The 18,210-nt window shown below is 29.9% G+C and overlaps 2 protein-coding genes and 1 non-coding gene across 3 annotated transcripts; 2 read left to right on the forward strand and 1 right to left on the reverse strand.

The window, feature by feature from the left end:
• Nucleotides 1–1,631: 1,631 nt before the first annotated feature.
• Nucleotides 1,632–3,579, forward strand: LOC118039341 (uncharacterized). Its single transcript, XM_035046028.2, has 2 exons — nucleotides 1,632–2,633; nucleotides 3,079–3,579. The coding sequence occupies exons 1-2, from the start codon at nucleotides 1,848–1,850 to the stop codon at nucleotides 3,280–3,282; spliced, it is 990 nt and encodes a 329-aa protein (XP_034901919.1). The 5' UTR covers nucleotides 1,632–1,847; the 3' UTR covers nucleotides 3,283–3,579.
• Nucleotides 3,580–3,734: 155 nt separating this feature from the next.
• TRNAG-GCC (transfer RNA glycine (anticodon GCC)) lies at nucleotides 3,735–3,805 on the forward strand. Its single transcript has one exon. It is a non-coding gene; the product is annotated as a tRNA-Gly (tRNA).
• Nucleotides 3,806–4,583: 778 nt separating this feature from the next.
• Nucleotides 4,584–6,887, reverse strand: LOC118039342 (uncharacterized protein At5g01610). Its single transcript, XM_035046029.2, has 3 exons — nucleotides 6,643–6,887; nucleotides 5,811–5,865; nucleotides 4,584–5,132 (listed from the first exon to the last, which is right to left on the reverse strand). The coding sequence occupies exons 1-3, from the start codon at nucleotides 6,727–6,729 to the stop codon at nucleotides 4,762–4,764; spliced, it is 513 nt and encodes a 170-aa protein (XP_034901920.1). The 5' UTR covers nucleotides 6,730–6,887; the 3' UTR covers nucleotides 4,584–4,761.
• Nucleotides 6,888–18,210: the final 11,323 nt, after the last annotated feature.

Consider the following 18,210-nt stretch of genomic DNA (forward strand, 5'->3'; position numbering starts at 1 on the left):
GGTTTTTTATAGAGAGTTTATTAAGAATGTTAAAATAAGAGAAAATGATAGATTAACTAAATACTCTAATAGATTGTTTGGAACAATTCTCTATTGTAATTAAATTTAATTTTGTTGTTTAATTTGAATTTAATTCATAAACAAGTTATATTTATATATTTGAAAGAGATAGAATTCAATTTACTTTGTTTCATATATTATTTCTATTATCTTTATCTTATTTCTTTAAAGGTTTTTGTAGATGAGTATTTTTGAAAAAGTTAATTTTAATATTAAATTCTTTCTTTTCAGAAATGTAAGTTAGAGGAGTTGACCTTTAATTTACTTTTTTTATAATTTTTAGAGATTGAATTCCATTTAAAATTCAATTCTTGACACTCCAAATGTTTACAAACATGAAATTTCATTAAAAGATCTAAATCGGTTCCACACTAGTGGCTAGAAAATAGAGGGCTGTTTTTTATTCTAAAAAAATATTTTTAACTCATTTTCATCTAAAAACTCCTAATAGATACCCTTAAAATATTAAAAAACCAATTTATTGATTTAAAAAACCTCAAAATAGTTCAAAAACATAAAATCAAACTAGTACTTTTTTCTCTCTTGACTCTAATATGTATTTTTGAGTAAGATAAAAAATCAAAAAACCTCAATAAGACTCCACTCTTTAAATAAAACTTGTTGACATCATTGTCGGAATGTAGACAACCGACAACTTTTTCTTTCTTCGTAACTCAACAACTTTATCTCATCTCTCACATATCCAATACTAAAAAAATAAATAAAATGAATTTTTGGATCAAAAATAGAATTTCAAAAACATAGGGATTGAAAAGAAAAAAAGGAAATTATGTGAACTTAAAAGTATTTTTTTTCACATGAATTTGAGATTGACCATGTGGTTTCTTCTTGATTTACACTTTGGTCTTGTTTTGCTAGAATTTTGTTTTTTCCATAACAAATTTTTAGAAATTCATTATTAATTTGACCATAAAAAGCTGCAATTAAAATAAATAAATTATGTATAAAATTGAAAAAAATATTGTTACAATATGGATTGCTATAATAAAATGTATATTTATTTTTAATATATTTTTTAATTGTAATCTTCTTGTTTAAGTTTGTTAGAAAGTTCCTTAAAGAAGTTTACAACGAGGAGTTTACAACGATTCACAACCCAAATAGGAAAATTTAGCACTCTTGAATAGTATTTTTAACTCGACTCGGTTTAATTTAGATTTTATATTAAATCACCTGTAAGATTTTATTTAATTAAATTTAATTAACTTGGTTGGTTAATTTTCCACCTAATAAATTTAGTCGATTATGTTCAATTTAGATTTTTTATTAAACCACGTGAAAATTAATCTTAATTAAATTTAATTTAATCAGTTAGTCAATTTTTCTCTCACTCATTTCAATTAAAACTCGAATGAATCCCTATTTAACTTTTAAAAAAAATGATATCACTTTTATTTTTTAAAAAAATATAAAACAATATTATCTTATTAATAAACCATGTAACAAATGACACGTGTGAAGCCAGACTTTATAACCATGCTCCTGGGTTTTTTTGGTTATATATATATATGAATAACCCTCATGGATAAATTCGATTGTGTTGGATCGTTTCTTTCCCTCCAAAAGAGATAAAGCATTGAAAGCTCTTCCTATCATGTTCAACTCAATCCCTTTCCAATTATGAGAATATTTTCCTCTTGTCATCATCCCATTTACTTCAATAAAATCTAACACTATGGCCATGCTCACCACATTCACAAATCTTCCACTATTTTTTAACACTAACACACCCTCCTCCTTTTCCTTTTTTCACTACTCCTGCAACAATGGCTGCCACCACCACCACTGATGCCTCCCCGAAATACCGGGCCCCTACTGATTTCCACCCCCAGATACCAGAACTCTCGGTTTCTGAAAATCCCCATGACGGTCTCCACTTTTGGCAGTTCATGGTTGCCGGGTCTATAGCTGGTTCCATTGAGCACATGGCTATGTTCCCTGTTGACACTCTGAAAACCCGCATGCAAGCCATTGTCGGTTCCGGGTCATACCCGGTTCAGAATGTTAATGTCCGGCAGGCTTGTAAGTCAATTATGAAAAATGAAGGCGCTGCTGGGTTTTATAGAGGTATTGGTGCGATGGGACTTGGTGCAGGACCTGCTCATGCTGTTTACTTTTCAGTTTATGAGCTTTGCAAACAGTATTTTTCTCGTGGGGATCCGAATAACTCTGTTGCTCATGCGGTTTCGGGTGTTTGTGCTACGGTGGCGAGTGATGCTGTTTTTACTCCGATGGATGTGGTGAAGCAGAGGTTGCAGTTGAAGAGTAGTCCGTATAAAGGAGTAGTGGATTGTGTGAGGAGGGTTCTTGTTGAAGAAGGGATTGGTGCGTTTTATGCTTCGTATAAGACTACTGTGGTTATGAATGCGCCTTTTACGGCGGTTCACTTTGCCACTTATGAGGCAGCGAAGAGGGGTTTGATTGAGGTTTCACCGGATATTGCAGATGATGAGAGGTTGGTTGTCCATGCTACTGCTGGTGCTGCTGCTGGTGCTCTAGCTGCTATTGTTACTACCCCTCTCGACGTTGTTAAAACGCAATTGCAATGTCAGGTAAAAAGCTTCTTGCTTCGATTGCTATTGTGATTAGCGCTTAACTACTTTAAACAAACCTTTGCTTCTTTTCTTTTTCTTTTTTTTCCTTTTATTAATGATGCTGTGTGAAGCAAACTATAGAAGCAATCAATTTGGTTTAGGAATTAATCAAGATTGCTTGATCATATTCTACCAGAAATTGGTATTATATGTTTCGTCTGGCATGGTTCTACTGTTCTTAGTTTGATCATAGCAAGTAAAGTTCAGTTTTATAGGTAAAGTCTGAGAAATCGTGAACGAATACGAAAAGAGCTTCTCTTTAGACTTGACTGGGGCGTTAAATCGATTAACTCTTATCTTGAACTTGAAAACATAAATGAATTTGATCAGAGGTTGAAAGCAGATTCAGACAGGTCCAGCTGATTTGACATGTTTCTCATCAAGTTTCTTGTTTCTTACACAGGGGGTCTGTGGCTGTGATAGATTTTCTAGTAGCTCAATTGGAAATGTTATTAAGATTATCGTGAAGAAGGACGGATACCAGGGGCTCATGAGGGGATGGATACCCAGGATGCTCTTCCATGCTCCGGCTGCTGCAATTTGCTGGTCTACCTATGAAGCATCAAAAGACTTCTTCCATCGACTCAATGGCAACCCAGAAAACTAAGGAATTTTGAACCAATGAATCTTCAGGCGAGTCAACCAAGCTGACAAGCGCCAGAAATTGCATCAGACAGCCATGGAAATCCGATGGAGTATAAGCATAATTTCCCCAAACCTAAACACTAATGATTTTGAAGGGCAGGGAAGGTTACGAAGAAATCCAATTCACATGTACATTATGTAGATTGGGTCTTGAAGATTGAGTTGTACTAAAAATCAATTTATCCTTTTCATTATGTGTTGATTTTATTCCCAGCTGTATAGCATTTGCATGGAATGTAGAAATTTCCTGTTTCAAAGATTTAGGGGATACAAATTTGGAGTTTGTGATCAGAAATCCGATGGCATGGCTGCCATTTTGGATGTTCTCCATCCCAGACTTCTGAAGTCATGCCTGGGACTGCCTCCATTTTGGATATAATACTTGTTTAAGTGTAAGCGGCTTTGTAACAAGAAGCACCAGTGGTCTAGTGGTAGAATAGTACCCTGCCACGGTACAGACCCGGGTTCGATTCCCGGCTGGTGCATTTTCATCTCTTTTTTCCATTTAAGGGTCAATTTTTTATGCCAACCTGCAATGCACTAGAACTCGGCAATTTAGAAATTTAAAGGACTAAAGAATAATTTTCTCAAAGGGACAAGAAATTGCAAAATATATACTTCAGTCATTCTTGTTGGCAAAGGGAAGGGCGAAGAACTACTTCGTTATGTATATCCCAATATTTGTTGGATCTCTTTATGAGCCTAAGAAATATCCAAGTTATTCTTGCTTCATAGTCATGAGCTTCGTTGCCTTTTTTGATGGATTGAATCATGGTGATGAGGTTTTTGCCTTCATTATCCATATCAGAACTTATGAAGCACCATCTTCCTGGTAGATCCCCTGTCAGGAGGCTGGACTTTCAAGGGAAAATAATAATATTTATTCGAAATGCACCCAAATCTGTGGTTCAGCTTTTACTTATAGACCACAGTTTTTCTAAGGTCGGGGATGCTGGTGCAGTCAAAAGCGTGTTGGTATAGCACAAGTGCATGCAGCTGCAGCAGTCTATAGAAAAACTCTTGCAACATGCTAGCTGTGTTCAAAAAGGTGGTTTCAAGCCTAATTACAGCTTATGATCTGCCATGACTAATATCTTAGCTCACGAGCTACAAAAAGGTGTTGCGGTAAACGAGCAATCATCAAATTTACCATTCTAAATGCGACATTTTCAGTTTTGACAATAACTTTGCTCCATCAATTTGTAATGAAATGATAAAGGATGAAAATAAATAGAAGGTAACGGTGTCGACGATCAACACAGATGATATAATCATCAATCATTGGACATAGAAAAGTCGATGCATCACTACTACAAACAAAATTAAATTAAATTCGGTCAGTCATTATAATCACAGTAGACGAAGGCATGGGGGTCTAGAAGCAATAACGAGGGAGTAGCATTTCACAGAAATATAATAACTCAGACGCATTATGATCACTTCAGAACTTATCTACGCCCACCCCATCTCGAAGAACCTCATAAGCCCCTCTATCCCTGGTTCTCTTCATCCCAGCTGTGAAGTTGAGCTTTGATCCAGCTGATACAATACAGGACACTTTAACCCAGATCATCACTTTAGTCTTCATCCCCTCTATATCAGCTAGTTTTCCTTGCTCCAAAAACGCAGTTACTGTGGTCGAAAAACGCACAACAGATGAGTCCTTGTAGCCAACTTCACAGATCGAGGGAATAAACACAGTAAGCTTCCGAGTCTCTTCATTGAACTCGTAGTTGGTGGCATCGCGAGGAAAGATTCCAATTGGCAAGTCATACTCCTTAAGCAGATCTGGTAACGGCTTTTGCATTTTTCCTATATAAACAGAGTCATTCCCTTAATGAACATAGAAGCAAAGAAAGATGCATTTATAAGTTCTATTCAGGAGATGGCTGCAAAATCTGCAGTTTCATCAAAAGGGGTAAGGGGTTGTCTTCACAATATCACAATTTAGATGTTTGGCTCCAGTTTGGCAACTTATTCCAGGAAACTCTCCTGACATCAACTCAATTTACTCAACCAACTTATTCAAAACTCAAGAAGACTAACCAACAGCACAGCAGAATTTTAAGTTAGCCTTCAGCCAGTAGCAGATGATTCATTTTAACCAGAACAGTCTCGAATTTACTCATATTGACATTATATAAACGTCATTTTGACAACTTTCTAAATCCTATTCAAGCTTTAAAATCAGATTTATTTCTCATTGCAATAACTAGCCTCCAACTTCAAGGTCCCAAATGGTTAGAGAATTTCGGAACTTCCCGAAGTAAGGAATTGGATTTAAATCTATAGGAAAGTTTTTGACATTGGGATCCCAAAAGAAACTTGGAACTATAAAGCATTTGTTTGAGCACAAATGCAGTACAGAACAGCAGAAACATTGAATTTAAGAATCATTAGTAGGAAGGTTGGAAAGAATTAAGTAGAAAAACAGACAAATTACAACAATACAATGTGGCTAAACAGGAAGAAGAAAGCAAATCAACAAACCTTTGAGCTTGTTCACCAACCATTTGGTTCCTCCTTCAATGCTCGTCGACAAGGACTGATAAATAAGAGAAAAGTGTCAGCAGGCAAAATGCAATAACTGAGATAATTACAGCAGAGTTCACAGGAAAAGGGCAATAAGTTGGTATGATGAATGGTTTATATGAAGGGCAAAGGAAATTATATTATGGCACAACCTTAAAGCAGAAAAGGGGGGGAAACACTTCCACTATGTCTAACTAAAACCTGATAAAAACGCATATCCCATCTCATCCTGCAAAACATTAAAAGAATTCTAACACATCCAAGATCATCTAACCCTCCACAAAGTCCAACTTCTACTCATTAGCCTTAGCCAATATTTCAGCTTTTAGTAATTTCAAGAATCGCAATGATACAAGCCATGCAGTCAATTGGTAAATAAAAACTCTAATAAGGTTAGTTCTTCAATCTTCAATTATTTATCTAGCTTTAAATGAAAAAATTAAGAGCAATTAACACCAATCTCCAGCATTATAAGAACCTCAACAAAACCAACTCAGCAATCTTGAATTCTCATCAAAAGCTACAATCCTTCATCTATTTTAGTAAAAATCAAAACCTTTATTTCTTCTATAAATATATTTCCAATTTATTTTTTTTCTGATTCTCAATCATAACGGATAATTACTTTCACAATCATTATCTTAATCCCACCATTACGCTTATGATTACAATTACTTATCAAATCACAAGTTAATCAATAAAGGAAACAACTTTATGAGGCAGATCGAACTTATTAATCATTAAAAAAATTCAAGAAACCCAAGATTAAAAGGAAAAGAAAAAACAATACATTGATGTCGTCGCCAACAGAATTGAACTCCTTGTTAGCTTTCTGACCGATCCAATAAGACCCAACTTTGTTCAATATCGCATCCATCTGCTCCTGCAATCTTTTCTGTTCTCGGGGTCTCTCTGTTTTTCGATATCTATAGAATTGACTCTCTCTTCCTCTGACTTTATCTCTCTAAATAGAGGCAATTTTTCTACAGAGAGAAAGCAGGAATTAGAGAGGGGGGGGGGGGGAGGGGGGGAGACGTCGTTATCGTTGCGTTGAGTAGTCTTCATTTCTATTTTTTTTTTCCCCGATTGAAGCCTGCCACGTCAACGCCACGTCATTCCTTTTACAATTTCACAGGACTTGCTTCTTTTGTGGAAAAAAAAAAAATTAGCATTTATTTTGTAATTTAGTAATTTATGCTATTAAAAAAAAACTATGTTCATCAAAAGAAAATTAAAAAATAGTGAAAGAAAAAAAAAATGTTGGTTGTCATGATTCTAGTAGCTAAAATGGTCTGTCTAATAAGTGTTAAAAGATTACAAAAGAGAGAGAAAGATTGATAGTGAAGGTTTTTAGCCTTTATTTTCTTGATAAACAAAAAAGTGTATTGGAGCATGGAAAATTTTGTAGTCTTAGCCTCTCTTTATTTTTTTTTTCGATTTTTCATCTATTTTTTACTATTTTAAGATCATTAATAGATTTATTAAGATATATAAAGTATTTTTTTTAAGTGTTGTCATGTGAACAAATAATAAAAATTGAGTTTTTTTGTTTTAAAAATTAAAAACCTGATTTCTAACGGTTTTTCAACCACTTGAGATGCCCTGAAACTTAAAAGCAAAGTAATACATCATCTATTTTATTTAAAATATATATATATATATATTATATATATATATATATGACATGTAATCTGTTTATTGTTGCATAAAATATATATAAGCACAGGTATGTGATCTTAGGCTTTCAAACTTAGTAGTGGCTAGCTTTTAAAAAAAAAAAAATTGTAATCAATGTCCTCCCTTTTCTGTAAGTGTTTTTTAGTTTAAATTGATTTTTTTATTTCAATTTAAATCAATACTCTCTCTCTTTCTCATCTTTTTTAAATTGTTTTATTTGTTTTTTTTAAATAGTAGTTATTTTTTAATTATGTTATATTTTTATAATGTTTTAAAGAGATTATTGTAATTTATATTTTCATCCCGTTCTTTTATATTTGATATAAATTGTATTTGTATGGTATATTTTTAGAAAATAATTTGTTCTTGATAAGAAAAAATAATCTTAATGATGATGAAGAAGAAGAAGAATAATAAGGAGATGATGACATAAGTTCAGAAGAAAAATGGATGTAAAATATTTGTATTTTATCTATTTTTTTTTTTTTAAAAAAATATTGGCTTAGCAACTTAGTATTTAATTAGCATTAACAACTCTTTCAAAGTTGATTAATTTATTTATTAGCAAACTTTATTTTATTAAACATAAATAGCATCTTTGTATTTCTCAATTAAATACAAATAATACAATAAAATACATATGTAACATTGTTGCATTCTTCTACTTTGTTAAAAATTAACTTAGAATCTTACCTTCAGTATAGCACGGATTTTAAAGCTATATTAGATTGTGGTAGAACTTCAAAGCTATTAGATCTAGTGGAATTCATGACTCTAATCACAGGTTTGGCAAGTTAAGTTATGAAAGCCAAGTTGATCCAATATGTTATCGTCTTAATATTTAAAGATGTTATCTTGAAATTTTTTTAAGACAAACAATATTTTTACATATCATTCAAGCTGTTTTTGAACTCGTTAAGCCCACTAGGTTATGCCAAAACACCCTCCACATGGTTTTATTTTAAACTCGAGTTAAGCAAATAGTCAGCTTAAGAGGGTTCAATGTTGGTCTATTAGGTCGAGTTTAATGACAATGTTAAAGAGTTTCTTATGACATGAATATTTTTTTTAGATCAAATGTTATTTTGATCCAACCCCTCACATAACTCGAACCAGTTATATATTTTTATTTTATTTTATAAAGCATAAACAATATTTTTTTTATTTCTTAATTTGAAAAAATTATAATACATGACATAATGTAATTTTGTTTCATATCAAAAATTGATTTGAAATCCTGCCTATAGCATAAATAGTATTTTTATGTTTTTGAATTAAAAAAAAAAGTCATAATATTTTAAAATGCATTCACAATATTAACATTTTCTTTTATTATACTTAAAATTAACGTAACTTAGATATATGAGCGTCTCAATTATTAGATAAATTTCAAATTATTCATTAAATCCACATATAAGATCTCTAAATGAATTCAATTAAAAAAAGAAAAAGAAGAAAATGTGTAACATTTGACTATTTGTTTTCTTTATTTGTTAACGAGATTCGAACAACATTGAAAATCATCATGGGTGTGGGATAACAAATGATAAATCAAATAAAAAATAATTCCATTTTATTACATATTTTTAATTGTTAAATATAATGGAAGTTAAACAATTAAAAATATGTAAATTAAGAAGATTTTTTTTTTTAACGATAACAAGGGATATCTACTTAGTAGTTTGTGCATTAACCAAAATTAAGTTTCTCTTCAAATAATTTTAATTATACATATTATTTATTAACTTGATGTGTTTAGAGGAATTTTTCAAAATGTTAGTTTTAAAACTTAAATTCAAGCAGTCAAAAAAAGAAATAATCCTTAAACATCCGTGTAAAAGACTCATCCCCAATTGGCTAGCAATTTGAAACTAATCAAATGATGAAATTTTGTGTTTTCTTAATTATATTCTTATTTTCAGCTTCTTTCTAGTTAATTTCCATGCCTACATCAAGAGTTACACTTTGGACATAGATATTACTCGAAGATATGATTAAAAATAATCTCAAGAGTTATAATTGGACATAGATTATATAATGTTCTCTTTCATATAAAGGCTAGTTGGACCGAAATGTCATTTCAATTCCTTTATTCCTATTGCGGACATTTCATTCTTGACAACCAAACATCTAAAACACCTAAAGTCTTTAGTTTTTTTTTTTTTTTTCAAAAGAAAGGAAAAGGTCAATTTAAAAAAGGAAAAGAAAAGTAAAGTATCAAAACATACTAAATTTAGTTTTTGGATTAATATAGTCTTTTCACACATATTAATTAAACAAAGCGTTTGATAATCACTCTAAATAAATACCCTTAACTATACCGTTGTTTACTTTCATCATTTAACTTTATTTATTATTTTATTTTTATTTTTCCTACTTCTTGATCGTTCATCTTTATTTGAGACTAAAGAGCACTCACTTGAAGAAACTTTCATTTGAGGAGGGATTGTTATAAAAATAATAATTTAAGTTTTTTTTTTATTAAGATAGGTTTTTTACGGAGCTCTTTCATGCTTTTCTTTCGATTTCTTCTAAACTCTATCCTTTACAACCAATACATAATCCATTAGAAATAGATGTTTGCACCTGAGGTTCTTCAAATTCCTTATTATTTAGCTTTGTCTTTGACAAGAACGCAATATCAGGATCTCAAGCGGTAAAAACTTGAGAAAAAATTGAACTGACCTCCGACCCCAATCAGCGACGGTTCCAGCTTAGGAGACTCCGGATGAAACAGGGTTGCCATCCGTCCTCCGCCTCCTCACCTTCAACAAGCTCGCCCGTTTCTCCACCACAAGCTCGTCAACTTCCATAACTACAAGCTCTACTTCTCTTTCTTTTGGTATTTCTGAAGCAGCTTTCCCATTATTTCATGCTCTTCTTTTCCAGGTTCGGATGTTTTTGTGTGGCCTTGAAGGTCAGGTTTTATTAGGGTTCTGGTTTCTGGTTTGTTATATGAAGTTTCGTTATTTTTGGAGGTTGGGCTTCTATATAAGATATATTCTCAGTTTCAGAATTTGGGTTGTTTTGGTTTTGGGCTCAAAAGATTATGGATTAGAGCATCATTGTGTTTGGGAAAAAAAATAATATTTTGATTTAAACAAGGGGGAGAATACAAAATAACAGAATTTTAAAAAAAAATTATTTGCAGATAAAATTCATATTAAAATAAATTCTCAATAAAAACCATAACCATGAAAACTCCTTGTTTTGGTAAATATTCCATAATAGGATTTTTCTCTCTAAAATCATGCTTAAAAAACATAGAAGAAAGAAGATTAAAAATATATTTAAAAGTGTAGTTGGGTTACTTTTTAAAGTGTTTTTAATGTCGAAATATATTAAAATGATTATTTTTTTATTTTTTAAAAAAATTATTTTTAAAATCAACATACCAAAACTATCCAAAACATACAAAAAAAAATTTTAATTTTTAACAAAAAAATTTTAAAACATGAATATAAGAGCGTTTCTAAATACTCTCTACATAATGGTAATTGAGAGTATATTTTAAAAAATACAACATAATTGGAAATGTTGTAGGAAAAATAAAAGTAAAAATAAAAAGTAAACTTATTGCTTAAGAAAACAGATACTATAACTTATTGGTAATTTTCTCTTTAAAACACAACATATTTGTATTTTTCCTTTCTTGGTTGGAATTATCATTTCTTTCTCTTTTTTGACTCCTTGAAATTTTAGCAAACAGTTTCCATTAAAAAATACGTTTTAATTATCATTTTATATTTTATATTTCTTTTCTTTTTAAATCAAAATACAAAATCATATATTTAAAAAAAAAAAAAAAAAAGCATTCCTTCTCCAATCATCGCCAATGCTTTTTAATTATTTTTTTTCTTTCTCCATCAATAATTTCCCTTCAATTCATTATAATACTTAAACATCCTTAAAAATGAATCTTTATACCCTTAAAAATTACTTTGAATGATTAACCTAAAATAATGGATCTTTGTTTTTTAAATTTATATCAAAATCCACTAGTTAACCCTTAATTTAAAAGAAACCAATTTTTGGAAGAAAAAAAAAACAAAAGGAATATATTAGTGAATGAGCATAGTTCGGATCTCCAAGATTTACTCTGAATTTATATTAAATGTACTTTTAATTATTTAAATGCATTTTTTATAATATTTGTCTTCTTTTCTATTAAAAAATTAATAAATAAAAAACAGAAACAATGATTTTATATTTTGCCCTTACTTTAAGCACAAAACTTCTGACTTTGCCATTTCCATACTTATGCTTCCAATAATTGGCCATCCATTTCTATAAAATTTTTATATTCGGCCTTGCTACCAAGCAGCTTGTGGCCCTAACATAAGACAATACATCTTCGAATATAAAAAATACACATATAGCATTAAACATTATTTCCTAAATAATCCAAAAACAAACGTGCATTTTAATGTTTTTTCTTAAAAAAAATTTTAATAACTTCATATCATAGTCAGGTTAGTTAGCACATAGAACAAGTTAGAGGTTACGAGTTTGAGCATTGAAAAAAAAAAAAATTTGCATTGCAACGGCCTATCATTTGTCACATTTTTTCCATTAAAAAATTAAGAGATAAATGACATGCTCTTCACCTCCTTAATAAATAAATAAAAACATAAAGCAGGGTTTGGCTTTCGGATCCGCACACAACTAGCCTATGACTGGTGGGTCAGGCACCGGACCTGGCCCTTGTATTTTGTCTGTCAACATGTTATCAATCATATTTAAAAAAAAAAAATAAAGAGATGGATAACATATTATCTGCTCTTTTAATAATAAAAAAAATAAAATAGGGATATGCACACAAGCCTAGCCGTCGGCCAATTGCTAGGCCTAACTTTTTATTTTATTTTTTTTTTCTCTTTTTTATTGATTTTTTACTTACACTCTCAAAAAAATTTATCAAATTCATTTACTTTTCAGTTTTGATATGATTTTTAAATACTAATAATAAATTATTGAAATCAAAATTTTTTTATTAAGTTCTTTGAATAGATTTTGAGGATAGCTTTGTCACATTTATGATTTTTTAAAAACTTTTAATCATACAAAATATGAACATACTATTTTGAAATTGTGTTACCTTATTTTAACAATCATAAAATATTTTTTAAAATAGAAACAATGATTTTAGTAAAAAAATAAAAACATTGTGTTTGCTAAGATAAACAAATATTAATAAAATAATTTATCTTATTGAGAAAAAAATTCAAAACAATTATAATTTTCTAAGATTTATGTATTTTTTTTTAATTTAAAAAAATAATTGAGTCCTCATCTTGCATAACACAGGTATATAAACTAGTAAGAACCTAAAATCGAAATTATGGATATGATCCTTTCCAACACACAAGCCTAATGAGATCGGTTTTATGGTAAGTCTGAGTTAATTCTTTTAAACTTTTGTGTGTTTTTGTTTATGAAAAAAATCAAATATCCTTGCTGCATGGAAGCTTATTGGAAGAATGTACAAAAATTGTTAATTACTGAAAAAATATAAAATCATAGACACTATATCTCAATTTCAATCTTAATATATTTGTGTATAAATTGTTCTACAACTATAAAATATGCGTGATGTGTTAAATTAGATAAAAAACATAGTTTTGAAACCCGACCTAACTCGACGAGCCGACCCAAGACCTGGCTGTCAGGTTGAAAAAAAAACAAGGAAAGAAAAAATCTGGTGTGACCCGACGGATTGACCTTGGCAAGACCCGGTCAAAAACTCGGTTGCAACCCATCAACTTCTTCTTTTTTTTACCAAAACAACGTTGTTTTAAATTTTTTTTAAAAAAATTTAACCTAGGTAACCCGATAACCTGCTCAAAACCTAGAATATGGGCCTTGGACCAAGCTTACTGACGGGCTAAGTCTAGTAAAGAAAGTTGAACATCTATTCGGGTTCAACTTTGAATTATTTAAAGCATAGTTTTGAAATTCAGCTCGGTCGACCGATCCGGTGCTGGAACAGGGTCGGGTTGAAGAAAAAATAGGATAAGGAAAAATCATGTGTGAATCAATCAAAAACCCGATTGCAATTCGTTGACTTTTGTTTTTTTAATCTAAAACGATATCATTTTGATTAAAAAAAATGACTCGACCGATTCGATAACTCGATCAAAACCTAAAACCTAGATTTTAGACCAGGCTGGGTTTGAAAACTATGATTTAAAGGGCCATACATATATCCTGGTTCTTGTTTGAATTCAAAAGTCGAGCAATATTTTTTTATAAAAAAAAAAAAACAACTTGAGAGTAAAAAAAGAAAAAAAAGGAAAGGTTTGCAGTTGAGTTCTTAAAGTTAGAGAATCTTGCATCATGTCCATCGTTCCTGTTAAAAAGCAAGCCTAATTTATTATGTTTCACAGATCCAAGAACATGGCGAGGATGGAAATATTGAGGGATCACAGGAGATGAAAGCCCTTCACGTACCAATAATTTAAGAGCAGATGATTCTTTAGTTTCAACAATTTGAACACTTTATATTTGAAAATTTATAAATTAACACTTTGATTCTTGCTGTCCATGGATGGATGGATGCATGGGTGAAGCGATCTTCATGGACTCTATGCAACGGTCACATACAAAATAGTATTATTAAGACTTGGAGTACTCGTGCCAATTTTTTTCTTATAAATGAGAAAAAAAATTATGTTATCAAAACTATTAGAAGTACAGAAGAGTTGGGGAAAAAAGAGAGAGAAAAGATTGCTCTTGTTTTTCTATCGGTAAGAATTGGAGAGGAAAGAAAAGATTAAAAGCCTTAAATTTGAATTTTTATTTTACTATATTAGTATCATAAAGTTTAGTAATATTAAAATTTGATATAACAGTTGTTTGAAATGTTATTCAATGATCAAATTTAAAAAATTAAGGTTATTATTTCTAATTTAAATTGTGTTGAGTTTTAAATTAAAATTGTTGGGTTGAGCCATGATCTTGGATAAAGAAAGGTTTAGGGAAGAAAAAAATGATAACTTTAAAGTTATTATAAGACTATATATTCAAAAGCAAACAATATACTCAATAAAAAAAATTAGAATAAATAAAAACAATAGAGATTAAGGGAAGATAAAGATAAAGCATTTTTATTTCATATAATCTTGTAAATGTAGTCATAACACAACATCATTTCAACAATGCTTCTATTTATAATCTAATGTGTATTAATACTTGTAAACTACTTTGGAGTTCAAATGAACTTGGAGATGATCAATGTTCAGGAAGATGAAGAGGTGGAAGAAGGCAAATAGACATCCAGATATAATATATGATTTCATAACACTTCTCCTTGGATATCTTTTGTACAACCATACATATTGAATACTACATTATTAAAAACCTTACCAAGAGAAAACCTAGTGGGAAAAAGGAACCTATTAGGGAAAAAAAAGTACAATGTGTATTAATTTTCTTTTATAAATGTATTACCATTGAGTCTTTAAGTTTTCACATTTTAATATTCCATCGTAATCTTTCAAACATTGTAGTTGGTAATACTTTAGTGAACAAATTTGTTAGATTATCTTTAGAGAGAATTTGTTGGACATTAATATCTTGGCACTTATCAAGGTCATATGTGGAAAATAATTTTGATGAAATGTGTTTTGTTATATCTCTTTTGGTGCACCCTCCCTATGCATGCAACATTGTCTTTTTACAATGTGAATGGAGTTCCTTTGCTAAAGGATAAATCACATGTTTCTTGAAAATATTGAGTCATTGATCTCAATTACACATATTCTTTACATGTTTCATGAATTGCAAGTATTTCATCATAACTAGATGGAGTGAAAACTAATGTTTGCTTTATAGATCTCTATGATATAGTAGTATTACCCACGTAAAGAAAAAACCTCTTTGAGATCAATCTTTAAATAGATCAAATAAATACCCTGCATTAGCATAACCAATTAATATATGATTAGCATTATTTGAATAAAATAAGCTCATATTCATAGTTCCTTGTAAGTAACAAAAAAAACATGTTTAACTCCATTTCAATGTCTCTAGGTAACAAAAGAAATATATCTTGCTAGTAAATTTATAAAGAGTGTTATATCAAGTCATGTATTAGTAACGAGTTACATTAGTACACTGATTGTATGATTTCATAACAAAAGTTGGATTTTGTTTGCTATATTAATAAACCTAAAGTTTTGTAAAAATTAAAATTTGATATAGCGATTGCTTCAAAGGTTGCTCAATGGTTAAACTTAAAAGTTTTAGGTTATCATTTTAGATTTAAGTCATGTCAGGTCTTAAATTGAAATTGAAGAAAAGACTAGCAACCTTAAAGTTGAATTTTGTTTATTATATCATAACCCATTTTTGGATTATTTCCTAAAATTTATCCTATAAAAAAATAAATTAAAAAATAAATAACAATAACAAGAAGACTGGTGATTTGACAAAAGCAAGCTGATGAGGATTTCATATGTATAGAAAAATCAAGCTGTAATTTTGGATGAAATCAGGAGCTTAATCGTACCCATTGTACCCAAGACTAGAGAGATAATGCGGATTCAATGTCAACTTAAATGATTATTGGATAAATCTGCATAAAACTTAAGATTAGAGACATAATTAGATTTTTAATAAGCCAATTTGATTTAATCATAGGCCAAATTAAAAGTTTAATTATGTTTAGGAGTTAATTTGGGTCAAATTAAAGGATTTAATTAAGTGCAAGGACTTAATTATACTTTAAATGAGTCAAATTAATTTTATTAGGGACTTAATTGGTGAAAAATTAAGTTTGGAAGCTCAATTTGAATTTAATTGAGACTATTAGAATTTTAAAGGATCAAAGTGGGTTGGGCCAGTGACTATGCAACGATGGGTTGGACCCGTTCAACCAACCTAGATGGTTGGGCCGGGTCTAGTCCATAAAGGAGAGAGAAAGGTTGTTGGGTTGCTAGTGGGCCCAATACGACCGAGTCTGGCTAGACTGTTTTAGCCCAGCCCATATACTTGGGATGTATTTAGCCCAATATATTTAATAAAAAAATAATATAATATTATTAAAAAAATAAGAAAAGGAAAGGAAAATTTTTAAAATTTTCCAAAAAGTATTTTAAAAATATTTTTAGACCCCTCGCATGTTTTTTCAACAATTTTACATAATATCATGTTATAAACTTACATTGTAAGATACAAATCTGGTATTAAAAATACATGGTTTTCTCCAAAAAAAAAATCAAATTAATTTCCTCTTTCCAATATATATATATATATATATATATATATATATATATATGCTTTTGTCTTTGTACATATGGTCAAATCCTAAAAGGTTTTTCATGCATATTAAAAAAAAAAGATCAAATCATTTTATTCAATTTTTTTTAAAAAAATATAAAATGGATATCATAACTAGTTTATGATTATCCATTAGGTTCAGACAAAATATCAAAAATCTTTCAATAATTATTTTGTTTAATTAATATTTGGAGTGTTGATATTTAGTTGTAGACTTTAATATTTAAGGGTATAAAATTATATTATAAAGTATATCCTTGAGTATTGAAGATACAAAGTGAAAAGTAAATGTGATGCTAAAATTTAAACTATAGAACCGTTAGGGTTTAACCCGATAAGGTAGAGACTTTTTCACAAAGAAAAATCTACCTTAAACCTTAGAAAAAGATCAGCGGATAGAAACATAACCTAAAAAAACAATCAAACAACAATTCAATCTACCTTAGGTAGGGTGCTCTATGGTAATACGTATTTTCCTTACATAACCAGTCTCTTACTCGTACTCTCACAAACTATATATTTTCTAATAACTATAATAATATATGGCGACTCTTGAACTTTATAATCATAACTTTATAATTAAACTCAAAATTCATTTCCTTTCAACACATCTGAAGAGGCAGACATGTCATTCGATGTCACACACATTGCAACATACTATATTAATAAACCTAAAGTTATGTAAAATTAAAATTTGATATAGCAATTGATTCAAAAGGTATTTTTAGGTTTAAGTTATGTAGGTTTTAAATTGAGAACCTATATATATATATATATATATATATATATATATATATATATATATCAAAACTACATTATTTTGATAAATAAAAAAAATAAATGGATTAAGGGTTGATTTTTTACCAAATCAGCTATGTTTTTTTTTTTTTTTTAAATTTGGGCTAGTCCAAATCTCAGGCTAGTCAAAACCCAGATTGACTTATCAGATGGGTTCGATTTGACTCCAAAAAAAAATAAACGTTTTAACATGAAAGAGTTCAAGGAGGACAAAATTATATATTTCCGTGCACAAAGGATAGAGTTATAATCAAATTCAGGACTAAATAATAATTTACTCAAAACTAGCATGCCACTCCTCATCATGAGACCACGTCATGTAAATTAACAAACCACCGGTTTTACGGTCCATTTATACCTTCTCTTCCAAGATGCAATGTCCCAATGTCATAGCATGATTTATTCATATATTTTATTATTTGTCTTCAAAATAATTTATATTATGCTGGATACGTACAATGTATCCAACTCTAAGCACTAATAAATAAGTAAAAGATTCAATATTTTTCTTTCGCTGCATGGTTCCCTAAGTACATCGCTACCAATAATTCTGTGCCTCCTCTATATATATATATTTGTTATAATATATATATATATATATATA

Source organism: Populus alba, chromosome 16 (genome assembly GCF_005239225.2).
Source record: "Populus alba chromosome 16, ASM523922v2, whole genome shotgun sequence".
NCBI classification, from domain to species: domain Eukaryota; kingdom Viridiplantae; phylum Streptophyta; class Magnoliopsida; order Malpighiales; family Salicaceae; genus Populus; species Populus alba.